Source organism: Scardinius erythrophthalmus, assembly GCF_964197995.2.
Source record: "Scardinius erythrophthalmus genome assembly, chromosome: 16".
Lineage (NCBI taxonomy): Eukaryota > Metazoa > Chordata > Actinopteri > Cypriniformes > Leuciscidae > Scardinius > Scardinius erythrophthalmus.
This window is the reverse complement of record NC_138236.1, coordinates 38,034,890-38,049,373: the sequence shown is the minus strand read 5'-3', so window position 1 is coordinate 38,049,373 and position 14,484 is coordinate 38,034,890. Positions and strand designations below refer to the sequence as shown.

The following is a 14,484-nucleotide window of genomic DNA, read 5'->3' as shown; positions in this document are numbered from 1 at the left end:
GGTTTTGTGAGTGAAGCGGGCTACTGACGGAGTGACGGAGAGAACGATCACAGCGCCCCACCCCCGCGCGCGCACTCTCCGTCTTCAGTTCGGTCTTTGCTGTCCCTCGCATCAAAATCAACTGATCCTAAAGGTCGGAAGACCGAATCCATGTTTCACGTAGTGCATTCGGAGAATATTTTTGCTGAATTAGCGCTGAGTGTGAATTGCAGTCAAAAAAGTTGCCTTATCTTCTCTTACAAGTTGTGACAAGCATTCCGCACATGCAGCTGACATAACTTTAAATAAACGCAAAAAAGTGTTGAAGAGTTTGAAGTGTGTGTGTGTGTGTGTGTGTGTGTGTGTGTGTGTTGACAAATCTTTCGTGATGTCCTAACAGCCAGGATTCCCACACACGTCCGCTAAAGTCCGATTCGCGACCTAATGACTCCTTTGAGCCGATTCATTATGCCCGTCAGTGTCTGAATCGGTGTATAACAAATCATTACTGAGAAGAACATACACATCTGAAATAGGGGTGGGAGAAAAAATCGATTCTTAGATGCATCGCGATGCGGACGTGGACGATTCTGAATCGGTTCACAAATGTCAAAAAATCGATTCTCTAAAAAAAAAAAAAAAAAATTTCAGAATAACGTAGGCTAATATTGACGGAACGCAAAAGGCGGAACATAACAGACGCGCGCACATAACAGACGCATGATGACTGAGCGCCAAATTCGAACGGCACCCTCTTCGTTAAAAGCTAGTGTATGGAAAATTTGTTAATTTCATTGTTACCTATTTAGTATTTTTTGTATGAAAGCTGCTTTCAGTAGCCTATTTAGTTTTCACATCAATATACTGTAAACCGATCTGTTATACGTACGTTATACTGCCCTGCAATATGTGTGTGCCAGTCACAAAAAGTTACATTTTGACTGTGCTCTCTGCAGATGTTCATTCACTTTTGCTGTTTTTGATTGTGGTATACAGCAAACATTTCAAGTCATAACTCTTTATTATTTAGTTGTGAATAAGAGAGGCTTTGTATGTTACTAATTATTCAGAAAATGCGTAAGTCCACAAGCATTATATGAGAGCTGCTGGTACATAATTCTATATTTTTGAACAAAAACTGTTTGTGATTTTGCTACAGCAAAATGTTTTTTGTCTGAAGGGTTATATTGCTCATTGGAAATAACAAGAGGATGTTGGTTTGAAGTCTATTATTAAATGCTAGAGATTCAGAATATGCTGAAGTTTGTATTCATTTACTACAAGTACGCTGCTAGTACAGGCACACATTTATTTTCCTGTTGGTTCTTTGCAATGTTCAAATCACTTCCATTTGTTTTATTAATAAAACGAATATAGGAAGATGGAAGTAAGTTCGTTATGGGTCATCATAAATACTTTGCTTTAAAAGTACCAAGTAAGTAAAAAAAAAAAAAAAACGTTACTAATCGATAATCGTTACCCTCTGAATCGTAATCGAATCAAATCATGAGGTGCCTAGAGATTCCCACCCCTAATCTGAAATGAGAAAGTGTGCTTACCTCATTTAGCAAGAGTGTTTAGTAAAATTTAGCCTTAATAATCCACAGTATGTATATGACAATAGTAAATTACCTAAAAAAATCACAAACTGTTTCTTTGTATTTATTTTAAATTTAACATTTACTGTCAATATTGGGCTTGCGGATCATGTGGGTACTAGGGTACTCTTTGCTGTGTGTGGATGACCATGTCGGTCAGCCACCACCGAAGACCAATTTTGACCCAGGAAAAACCCTGCATTTGCATATGATTATTCATCCACGTGATAACGTTTAACGGTACAAGACACATTACATTAATAAAAATCAAGTAGTTGCCTATCCTTGCCTTGTTTTTGAATACATAAATCAAATAGTGTAAAATACATTTCAGAGAAAGTTTTTCTCAATCTTTTCCACTGGCCGAATGATATTTTTAATGGAAGCAGACAGGCCTTGGGCATTATTTGCACGAAACTATTTTCTCAGACAGTCTGGTATTATCATGATAAGCAATTATCTCTGTGGTTAAAACATTAAAACACAGCATGCCAGAGGAAAAGTTTTCAAAAACACTGCATCCACAACAAATATTTCTATTGACTGAATTTGAATATAAAAATGTTGTAACTTCTCAGTAATGATTTCATGTTTAAGTGTTTAACTCCATTAATTTGAATGGCATATTTAATCTAAATGTTTATATCAGAAGTAAAACATAGTTTAAATCATTATTTTATTTATTTAAACTGTTATTTGCGTCAGTTTCACTAAACGGCCCAACACGCTCGCTGGCGCGGACATTTAAGAAGGGATGGATATTTGCTTCAAGTGACAGGCTTGGTGAGTGAAATTATATTTGTATTATCTTTCTGTATATGTTAAATTTTCTTTAGATTTTCTGTCTAAAAGTGACCAAAAAGACACTTAACTCCAGCTCACCATCGGTGTCGCCAATTCCCTTTGTCTCCAGAATGTGCGTACGCACGGCTCAAAGTTTGCTTAAAGGTGCGCACATTCTCCCGTCAAGTTTGTTTTTTATAGATCACAACCTTTGCGTGGGAACTGGCGTACGTACGTTTCCAGCCCCGTTTTGTGCGTACGCACGCTTTATAAATGAGGCCCCTGATGTTTAAAGAAAGTAATGTTCTGTTTCACCAAAACCTTTTTCATTTTCATGATTCGCAGTAAATGCTACTCTGTGTGTTTGAGTCGCTCATCATTTTCATTTGGGAACGCAACATGAGCCAACCATCTTCCCAAATTCATAATAATGAATAAAGACAAAATTTATAATTTAATTATAAATATTGTGTTATATTTTGTTGTTTAATTGAAATAAAACATGAACTGTTGTGTCAACTACTGTGTGCCTAATGATGACGATATAACGCTTTTTAATGAATGATGGTAAAAAATACATATTTTAATTAATTAAATACGTATTAAATTACAATTAAGTTTAGTGTAATCTTAAATGTAGTTCCCTTTCGAGGGAACTCGTGCTGCGTCGACGACGCTTTGGGAACGCCCCTGCGTGATTGCGTCTGAAGCACGTATGCCAACTAGTCCAATGGCGATAGAGTGAACGTCATGGGCGGATGATGTCACGACCAGGAAAGGATAAGCACATCCAGTCTGACTCAGCAATCACATCTTCTGTGCCTCGGCAAGCGCTCTATGTTGAAACTGTTATATTTACTGTTGTAATGTCTGTTCACTCAGTATTTCATGGTGAAACAAATGCAGTCATTGAAATTGTGCGCTTCTCCTGCGTTATTTAATGGGGGGATACACATGATGCTTCAGTGCTCTAGTACTGAGGAATTAGATGTGCTGAGCATTGAAAGTGAAAACAAGGGGGAAGAGGATTCGCCACCTCTTTCCCCAGCATATGAGGAGCTGGTGGAGGTGATGACTCGTGCCTTGGCTAAACTTAATATTGAGTGGAATAGAGAAACAAGGCGCTCGTCCCAAAAGCAAATTAGACTATCGCTTTTTGTCACAAACTAATGTGTCACCTCCATCACGGGTCCTTCCATTTTTTCCTGCTCTGCACAGTGAGCTGTCCTGATCATGGAATGAGCCGTATTCATCCCGACTTTTCAGCCCCCAAGTACATATTTATTCCGATATAAGGGGGTTGAAAGAATACGGCTATGGGAGTTCCTGAAGGCCCCAGTGCTACCAACTAAGCCACTAAAAACAACATCTAGCTTAGTGGGGAAAGTATATACGGCAGCGGGTCAGGCAGGAGCGTGCGTACACACCATGACAGTCCTGCAAGCATATCAGGCTGGGGGATTTGGATGAGAGTGAGGGGGTGGAGTATATATGGGAAGTTTAAGGCCAAGTGGAAGTGGATCTGTTTTAGACCATTTTTCTTCTGGCTATTTCGTCCCTAATGAGAGGCGGAGACCTTCAGGCCCTTTCGGTTTCTCCCACCTTGCCTTGAATTCGCACCTGGGATGGTCAAGGCATTTCTTTACCCTAAGCAGGGCTACATCCCTAAAGTGTCGACCAATTTACCAAGGCCTATCGTGTTGCAAGCTTTCTGTCCTCCTCCTTTTACTACTCAAGTCAAGTCAAGTCAAGTCAAGTTTATTTATATAGCGCTTTTCACAACACAGGTTGTATCAAAGCAGCTTCACAGTAATAAATTAGAACAATACATCAATGTTTGTTTCTAGTGGAACGTCTACGTTTGGTAATGCTGATCAATAGTATCGTTGATTGATTAATTAAATTAAATATCCCCAAATATCCCCAACTGAGCAAGCCAAAGGCAACAGTGGCAAGGAACCGAAAAACTCCATCAGGTGACCTAATGGAGAAAAAAAAACCTTGGGAGAACCCGGGCTCAGTCGGGGGCCAGTTCTCCTCTGGCGTTTATGAACTAGAGGTCGGATTTAACTGTAGGATTAAAAGTATTATATGAATGCCTGGCTGAAGAGATGCGTCTTTAATCTAGTTTTAAACTGGGAGAGCGAGTTTGAGCAACGAACAGTATCCGGAAGACTATTCCAGAGTTTTGGTGCTAAATGTGAAAATGCTCTCCCTCCTTTGGTGGACCTAGATATCCTAGGTATGACCAAAAGCCTCGAATTTAGTGACCTTAAAGAGCGCGATGGATTATATGGCGATAGAAGATCCGTTAAATAGACTGGAGCTAAGCCGTTTAGGGCTTTATAAGTCAGTAGCAATACCTTGTAATTAATACGGGACTTTATAGGTAACAATGTAGGGATGATAAAATCGGTGTTATATGATCATATTTTCTTGATCTAGTTAGAACTCTAGCGGCGGCATTTTGGACTAACTGTAGCTTGTTTATTGAGGATGCAGGACAACCGGCTAATAAAGCATTACAGTAATCTAGTCTCGAGGTCATGAATGCATGAACTAACTTTTCTGCATCAGAAACAGATAGCATATTACGTAGCTTAGCAATTTTTCTAAGGTGGAAAAAGGCTGTTCTTGTAACATATGAAATATGATTTTCAAAAGACAGGTTGCAGTCTAATATAACACCCAGGTCTTTTACTCTAGAGGATGAAGTAACAGGACATCCTACTATGTTAAAGTTGTATTGTGAGAGGTTTTGTGGGTGGTTTTTTTGAACCGATAAGTAGTACCTCTGTCTTGTCTGGATTTAATAAAAGAAAATTATGCGTCATCCAATCTTTTATATCTTTAACACACTCTGTCAATTTGGATAATTTAGCGTTTTCATCTGGCCGTGATGAAATATAGATTTGAGTGTCATCAGCATAACAATGGAAACTAATTCCATGTTTCCTTATAATATTTCCAAGTGGCATCATATATATTGAGAATAATAGAGGGCCTAACACAGATCCCTGCGGCACTCCATAGTTTACTGGAGTTATGATAGATTTTTCTCCATTTAAATAAACAAAATGGTAGCGGTCAGATAAATACGATCTAAACCAGCTTAATGCTTGTCCTTGAACACCAGTATAATTTTGTAGTCGATCTAAGAGTATTGTATGATCTATAGTATCGAACGCAGCACTAAGATCAAGTAAAACTAATATTGAGATACAGCCTTGGTCAGAAGCTAAAAGTAAATCATTTGTGATTTTAACGAGCGCAGTTTCAGTGCTATGATGCGGCCTGAATCCACACTGAAACTTTTCATAGGTGTCATTTTCTTGTAAGAAAGAGCCCAGTTGAGCGGACACAACTTTTTCTAGTATTTTAGACATAAAAGGTAGATTTGAAATGGGTCTATAATTTACTAGATTATTCGGATCTAATTGTGGTTTCTTAATGAGAGGTTTTATAACTGCCAGTTTAAATGTTTTTGGAACATAACCTAAAGATAAAGACGAGTTAATAATATTGAGGAGAGGCTCTTCCACTACAGGTAACACTTCTTTCAATAGTTTAGTTGGTATAGGATCTAGTAAACATGTTGTTGTTTTAGATGAAGTAAAAAGTTTATTTAACTCTTTTTGTTCTATAGTTGTAAAGCACTGTAATTGTTCTTGCGGGGTGATAATTGAGGCTGAATTATAAGGCGCGATTGAGGATTGAACGTTTACAATTGTGGTTCTGATGTTTTCTATTTTCTCAGTGAAGAACTTCATGAAATCATTACTACTAAACTGTAATTGAATATTTTGTTCAGGAGACATCTGTTTATTTGTTAGTCTCGCCACGGTGTTAAATAAGAACTTAGGATTGTTATGGTTGTTTTCTATTAGTTTGCGGAGATGCTCAGCCCTGGCCACTTTTAGGGCCTTTTTATAACGTGACATACTGTCTTTCCATGCGATTCTAAAGACCTCTAAGTTGGTTTGTTTCCATTTACGCTCTAAATTACGGGTTTCTCTCTTTAGAACACGTGTAGTATTGTTGTACCATGGTGCTTTACTTTTCTCTCTGACCTTTTTTAATCTAATGGGCGCAACAATATCCAATGATCCAGAGAGAATGGTGCTCATAGTGCTAGTTAATTCCTCAAGTTCATCTGTTTGTTTGGGTTCACTGAGCAGCTGAGACAGATCCGATAAGCTGTTTGAAAAATTATCTATGGTGGATGGAAGGATTGTTCTGCCTAATCGATAACGCGGCGCAGCATGATATATTACAGGGGTACGTAATATGCAAGTTACCATGTAATGGTCAGTGACATCGTCACTTTGTGGAATGATATCTATATCGGTTGGATCGGTTCCATGTGATATAATTAAATCGAGTGTATGATTAAATCGATGAGTCGGTCCGGTAATGTTTTGCTTGACCCCAAAGGAGTTTAATAAATCTGTAAACGCAGCCCCTAACGCATCATTTTGATTATCTACATGGATATTAAAGTCTCCAACAATTAATGCTTTATCGAAGTTAACTAATAGGTCTGAGAGAAAATCTGCAAACTCTTTTAGGAAATCAGCGTAAGGCCCAGGCGGTCTATATACGGTAGCCAAGGCTAGAGATAATAGGGATGTTTTTCGAACATCTAAGAGCGTAACATTTAGTACAAGTACTTCAAATGAAATAAACTTATAACCCGTTTTCTGAGTAACATTGAGAAAATCTCTATAGATTGTTGCAACACCGCCGCCACGACCATTCAGACGGGGCTCGTGCTTATAGGAGTATCCTGCTGGAGTAGACTCATTTAAACCAAAATAATCATTTGGTTTAAGCCAGGTTTCAGTAAGGCAAAGTACATCGAAGCTATTATCTGTGACTATTTCATTTACAATAACTGCCTTAGGTGTGAGTGATCTAATGTTTAGAAGACCTAGCTTTAAAAATTGTTTCTGATTACCAATAGCAACATTTTCTGGTTTAATAACAATTCGGGCAACAATTAATAACAATTAGGTTTTTTCTAGATCCTGCAGTAGATTTATTATTTGATCTCACTAAACGAGGAATAGACACAGTTTCTATGCAATGTTCTACACTATTTATATCAGTTAAATTGGTGCAGCAGAGACTATGATTTGGACTTTTGGTTACTAGTCAAAAGGTATTTAACATTTTGGAGATGTTATCTGACAGAAGATCCGATCCGAATCTGCTTGGGTGTAAGCCATCAGCACGGTAAAGCCTAGGACGCTCCCAAAACAGATTCCAATTATTTACAAAGAGAAGTTTCTGCTCATTGCACCATGACATTAACCATTCATTAAGCGCAAATAATCTACTAAACTTTTCATGACCTAGTCGGTACGTGGGAAGCGGTCCTGACACAATAATCGTTATATCAGGCGATGTGCTGCGTACCGTATCGATCAGATTCCTGAAGTCTTTCTTCAGAACTTCCGTCTGGCGCAGTCTGATGTCGGCCCCTCCCGCGTGCAGGACAACGGTTCCGACGCGCTCGTTCAGAATCTCGGGAACGTGAGCAGCGATTTCAGAAACACGAGCACCAGGAAAGCAGTGACTATGCACCTTACTTTTATTTAACGTAACGTGTACGTGTCGAACGATGGAATCGCCGATGATCACAGCATCGCGTTCTGTTTCGCGAAGAGGGGAGAAGCGGTTTTGTGTGGTTATCTCGAAAACCGGGAGGGTCGGAGAGAGTTTTCTTGGTCTAGACCTGACTCGCGACTTCCGCTGCGGAAAAATCCAGGCTTCGTGATGGCATGTTGGAGCCGGAGTGAACGAGACCATGGCTGATCGCGACCTCGACGTTTGGGACCGATGCTTAGGAACGCACGGAGTAGACGAGGTCGGAGTCAGCGGGTTAGTAACGTTAATCTCTAATTTGTGTGCCTCGGCACGTGATGTTTCGAGAGCTAACCGCCGGTCTATCAGTTCGGCTTTTCTTACTAAAAGGTCGTGGATCTGTTTCTCAACAGCTTCCAGCTCAGACTGCACAGCGTGCAGCTCAAATGTGTCCTCACCTGCACCAAAAGGTAGACTACTTACATTTGATATATTCGCCATTTTAACAGATGGACAGTAAGTTAAGTTAGCAACGACGCTACCAGTGGTGCTATCAATATTAATACTAATTTATGGCTTAAGTCTTGGATATAATCCGTCTTTTCAGTGGTACGGGTGTAGAGTAGACGCACGATAGGCGAAAAAATGTTTGTTTGTAAATGAGTGCGGAGAAGACGCGTTCAGCCGTGATCCACGGACGTAACCTATAAGAGTATCGAGCGTTGGATCACTAGGCTTGAGACGCGTCTGCTCAACAATCCGCGTTATAACTATGAGGTGAGGAAAAGTAGAAAATGTTCGTTGTAAGTGAGTTTAAAGAGAAATCAAGAATTATAAATCAATCGATGGAGCTCCAAAGACAACAACGCGCTCAGACGCGACGCATGCGCATTCGAAACAGGAAAAACTGGAAAAGGACCAGGAAAAGCTGAATCTTCTATATGTCAAAGGGAACGTCTCAGGTTACGACTGTAACCCTAGTTCCCTGAGAAGGGGATGAGACGCTGCGTCGCCCTGCCATACGTCCTGCATTCCTGTGATCGACTTGCTTCGGCTATATCGACGCTAACGCCGGTCAGACCGGTAATAATCCTCATGAAACTGATTAACATAACCTGGAGCTGACTGTCATAAGATTTTGAACTGCGGGCACTGCCGTTACACCATTGGCTGAGGTGCCTCATGTGATCCAAGTTAGCCGTTACACTTTCTCCAATGGTAAGAGATACAGACCCGCACATCTCCTTAATATAAGACCGTCTCTGGTTTTATCGTGAATAAAACACAGCTATTGACCAATCAGAATCAAGGACTAGAACTAACAGTTTTATAAATATTCAGTATATCACCTGGCCCTAATGATGAACGCTGCGCAGAGGAACATGATTTCTCTGGTCTTGTGTTGAAGTGACGGTCTCTTGTGTTTCTGTCTAGCCTCTGGAGCTGTTATGGCACTCTCTGGATGAATGGCTGGTCCTCATCTCCACTGAGCTGGAGAAGGAGAGCACAGACGCATCAACCTCATCCTCAGGAAATGACATCGCCTCACTTTTCCTGAAAAAGCAGGAGGTCGACCCCTCGGGATCCAGCGAAAGTGCCCCACTGTTACTGGACGCCAGCTCCGTGATGAAGACCCCAGAGGGTTATGCCGACGGTCAGGACGTCATCTCGATGATAGCCAATCGCCTGAGCGCCGTGATCCAGGCCTTCTACATGTGCTGTTCCTGTCAGATGCCTCATGGGTAAGACTGACCTCAAACTCAAACCAGTCCACACAAAACCAGTGTATAAAAGCTGTATAATGATAATCGTGCTGGGAGCAAGTGTTTTACACTCGATGCCACACGGTTCACTCACAGAAAATATCTGAAACATTTGTTTTTGTCCTGTGCTATTTCTAGTCCTCTGTGGAACAAATGTACTCTGACACCCTTGAAAGGGGTTTAAACAAAGTCAGTCTAGAATCAGTCTTATTAAAAATTAATCTTAAGCATATTATAAAGGTTTTTAGTTGTTTATCAATCTATTGTAACCTGGATTTGGCCGTGAAATATAGAAGCACAGCTTCCTTTAATGTGACACAGAGTTAGGTTAAACAACCATGTAGGAACACACACATCATGGCCATATTCCAGGATGACAATGTCAAGATTCTTCGGGGTTAAAATTGTGAGAGAATGGTTGTGATGAAGCATGAAGAATAATTTTCACACATGAAAAATCACCTCAAAGTTTCTTCCCACAGTCCACACAGACCATTTGATCAAAATAAACCGCAGAAAATGGCTTGCTCGAAAGGGACAACATGTCCATGCGTTCGATATCCAGCAGGAAAACACACATTCTGACAAAATGCATATCTTGAATACACTGCAGGCTTTGGATAAAAGAACCATCAACAACTTGCATTTACATGTGAACTTTATAAGTGGACCTAAATGCTTCAAAAGTGTAGAATAAGTCAAGTTAATGAGAAATACAGGATAACTGAGAAATGTACCAACTCATAATGTAATCAGTATTGCATTACTAATGCAATAAAAATGTTCTTAATGTAATCATTTTTAATAAAATCTTGAGCTCATAATGTAAAAACTAATTTTACTTTATGAGAAATGTATTGAAATACAATCTCGGCAAAAACGTCATATTTTTCATAATTGTTTTAGCTTTTTTTAAACAGAAACAAATATTGTCATTCCACTACAGAACATTTTTAAATCTAAATCCAGTCTGTAACTACCTACAGAATGCACACGATTTAAATATTCATACTATTATTATTATTATATTTTTTATTAAACATAAAAAGGTATTAGTATTCCCTAACAGTATTTTTTTTTTTATCTAAATCCAGTCTTAACCTGTGAAAGGCACCAGATTCAAATATTCATGCTATTTTTATTATTACTGTGCATTACTTTTATGTACATAACCCAAATAATCAGTATAACAGCCTGTGAAGAGCTTTCAGCTAATGATTTGGTCAATAATATCTTTAGTTCATTAGTTATATAGAGAATCAACTCTGTAGAGAATCATATCACTTGAATTATAAAAGCATTATACATTTTGGTAGAATATAAACAAGTTTATATGACAACCATATATATGACTATATCTCAAAAAGGATTTAAAAACTTATAATGCCTTTTAAATGTGTTTCTGGGTTATTATGACTTATAATTATGGAATATATCATAATCACAAAATTTTTACAATATTTATCAACATTTTTAGTTCACAATGAAGCCTATTTTATGATATAATGTATTATATTGAAAGACAATTATATTGTAAACAACTGTGAACTGTGGTTGCATTATTTGCTACAGTGTGTTCATGATGTAATACATGTCTCATACAATAACCTACATAATGTGAAAGATGGTTATTAAATTCTGAACTCAAGATTTTATTGCGTTTTGAGAAAGTTATTACATTATGAAAATGTTATTGCATTAATAATGAAATGCTTATTACATTATGTGCAGTTATTACGTTATGAATCGTCACCCGACACCACCACCGCTTCTCTAATGATAATGTTATTAGATTGTTAAATCGCTCTTTAATTACTGCATAATTTATGTACTCTCATGGCCAAGTCTGAGACCCTGCATACTCTTTCTCCTTCTCTGATATCTAGCATGACCTCTCCTCGATTCATCGAGTTTGTCTGTAAACATGATGAAGTACTCAAGTGTTTTGTGACAAGGTAAGTCAAGAACATCTAATACATTTATAAATCTGTTACATTGCTTATTAAAGAATAGTTTAATGAGGAAAAAAAGAACATTTTAAATAATCTTCATGCATATCTTTTTCTATACACTGAATGTTCATAGTGACAGCATCTGACAAGCTCTTAAAAAACACAAAAGCAATATCATAAAACTCGTCGACATGACTTTCAAGAGTTTGGGGTCAGGAAGATTTTTTTTTATTTTTTTTTTTTTTAAAGAAATTATACATTTTATTCATCAAGGACGCGTTCAGTTGATCAGTGACATTAAAGACATTTATAATGATACAAAAGATTCTATTTCAAATAAATGTTGTTCTTTTGGTCTTTTTGTTCATTAAAGTTCATCAGTTTCCACAAAAATCTGAAGCAGCAAAACAATCATAAATGTTTTTTTGAGCATCAAATCATCATATCAGAATGATTTCTGAAGGATCATGTGACACCGAAGACTGGAGTAAATTAAGCTTTGATCGCAGGAATAAATTACACTTTACTAGATATGCCTGAATGGAGTTTAATTTGCAGGTGAACTATACCTTTAAACTTTACTCTATGGCTAGCGGTGAGCGTATGTGTTGCCCTATACTTTTAAAACACTTTCTAACAATTGCTCTTTCATTATTCCCAGGAATCCCAAAATAATCTTCAACCACTTCCACTTCCTGCTGGAATGTCCTGAACTCATGTCTCGCTTCATGCATATTATCAAAGGCCAGGTAAGCATGATGAATCCTGAAACTGAACAACTTTAGGGAAAAGAAGATGATTTGAATAAAGCTCTATTTGGAAAGAATTAATCAGTCTAGAATGATTGAGGTGATTCTGTAGGTGGAGTGAATCTGCATGGAAAATAACAAACAAATTACAAGCATAGATGAAGTTTAGTTTAGTTTAGTTTAGTTTAGTTTAGTTTTTTAAATAGCACATTTCTACTGCCTCAAGTGCAGCCCAAAGTGCTGTACAATTCCATCAATAAAACCAAACAAAGAGAATACAAAACATAACAACATAAAATTAATATATTTAGGTCTCTCCTGGGTCGGAATTAAATGCCAAACTATAAAAGTGCTTCTTTAAAGCCGTTTTAAAAGAATGCAACGTGGGGATGGAGCGGATGCAAGAGGTAAGGAATTCCATAACCTAGGACCGGCTATCGAAAAGGCTCCATCACCTTTTTGCTTGAGTCGGGACCGCGGTACCCGGAGCAATAATTTATCTGCCGATCTCAGATTCTTTACTGGCTGGTGCAAAATAATAAGATCAGATAGATAGGAGGGTGCGAGATCATTTAAAATTTTAAAAATGAATGTTAAAGTCTTGAAATCGATCCGAAATCTGATAGGTAGCCATTGAAGGGATGTTAGAATTGGGGTGATTCTATCACTCTTTCTCGTATTGGTCAATAGTCTGGCAGCGGCATTTTGAACCAGCTGCAATCGGTTCAGCAATGACTAAGAGAGTCCCAAATATATCACGTTACAATAGTCCAATCTAGATAGTATAAAAGCATGGATGAGTGTCTCCAAATCCCTCGATGAGAGCATAGGTTTCATTTTCGCTATCAGTCTTAAGTAGTAGAAACTACTTTTAACCACAGCACTCACTTGTTTTGTAAAATTTAATTCAGATGAATACAATAGAAGAAAGATAAAAATGAAATAAAGTGCTTTATGTTTTTCAGGTTAGCCTAACAGTATTCAGGGACAGAAATTGAATTAAATGTTAAATAACACTGCATAGTCTTCACTGCATAAATTAAATATAATTAATCTTAGTTACAGCTACAAAAGTGATTTTCTTTTTGTTTTTGTTCAAAGTTTTTTAATTTCACGTTTTTTCCTCTGAAAACATTATCAAAATGATTCCCGTTCACACGGATCCGTGGCTGTATTATGCAGGCCAGATAAGTAATAGGCAGTGCCACTTTGGAAAGAAGTGACATTCACGTTTTTGAAGTTTACACGGAGACGATAACGGCATCGCTTTCAAAACCCGTTTTCAAAAACTTGCACTATGAAACCTCCCTCAAAGTGTACGTTCTCAGGCCACCAAAACACTGTTGTCGTGTAAATGAACGGCCAGAACGCATTGAAGTTTTCTGTTTTCAGCTGAAAACGTTGAAAAAAATTTTACAACAGAAATGAATCAATCAAAACTTACTTAAGCTGGACAGTGACTGTCCTCTAGATCTGCTGCACAGTCTAAACAATCTGTTGCATTAATTACCAATAATCACTGTAAAGCTGCTTTGAAACAGTCTATATTGTAAAAAGCGCTATATAAATGAAGGTGACTTGACTTTGTATTTAGTTCTTCGATTAACAATAATGACACAGACAGCAACAGGTTTATTAGGCTGCTGTCACTTCAAGACCGAATGCACGGATCCAAGATAATGATACGAATCAGTTTTCTTTCTCTTTTGAGGAGACGGGCTCACTGAGACGGGCATTTTTATCATAAGTTTGCGTCTATGTGTCCGTTCAATTACAAATAGACGAGAAATCAGTGTTTGCGTGCTGCTCTGTGTGCTTGAATGGGTTAAAAGCACTTGAATGTTTAAACTGACAGGACTTAAAACACATGAAAATGATGAACGTTCGCTCTATGATGGTTAAACTCTGCGATTAATCCAAGAGTCATGTGCGTTTTGAACCGTGGTGCCTGGTCTGTACAGATTAGCTATGATCCCTGTTCTTAACATGGCACATCCTGCGATCATGTGACTCTTCGTAACCGCGATAGCGATGCTAAAAGGATATATCATGCAGCCCTAGTTTGACCTGCTGT

The 14,484-nt window shown here is 38.2% G+C and overlaps 1 protein-coding gene across 2 annotated transcripts in view; it reads left to right on the top strand.

Annotated features, from left to right (window-relative positions):
• Positions 1-14,484, top strand: part of hace1 (HECT domain and ankyrin repeat containing E3 ubiquitin protein ligase 1) — a 44,818-nt gene that overhangs the window by 11,570 nt on the left and 18,764 nt on the right. For both annotated transcript variants that reach the window (XM_081388549.1, XM_081388550.1), the window contains 3 exons: positions 9,381-9,688; positions 11,596-11,664; positions 12,323-12,410. In XM_081388549.1, the coding sequence (XP_081244675.1) occupies positions 9,381-9,688; positions 11,596-11,664; positions 12,323-12,410 (465 nt within the window). The remainder of the gene's footprint in view (positions 1-9,380; positions 9,689-11,595; positions 11,665-12,322; positions 12,411-14,484) is intronic.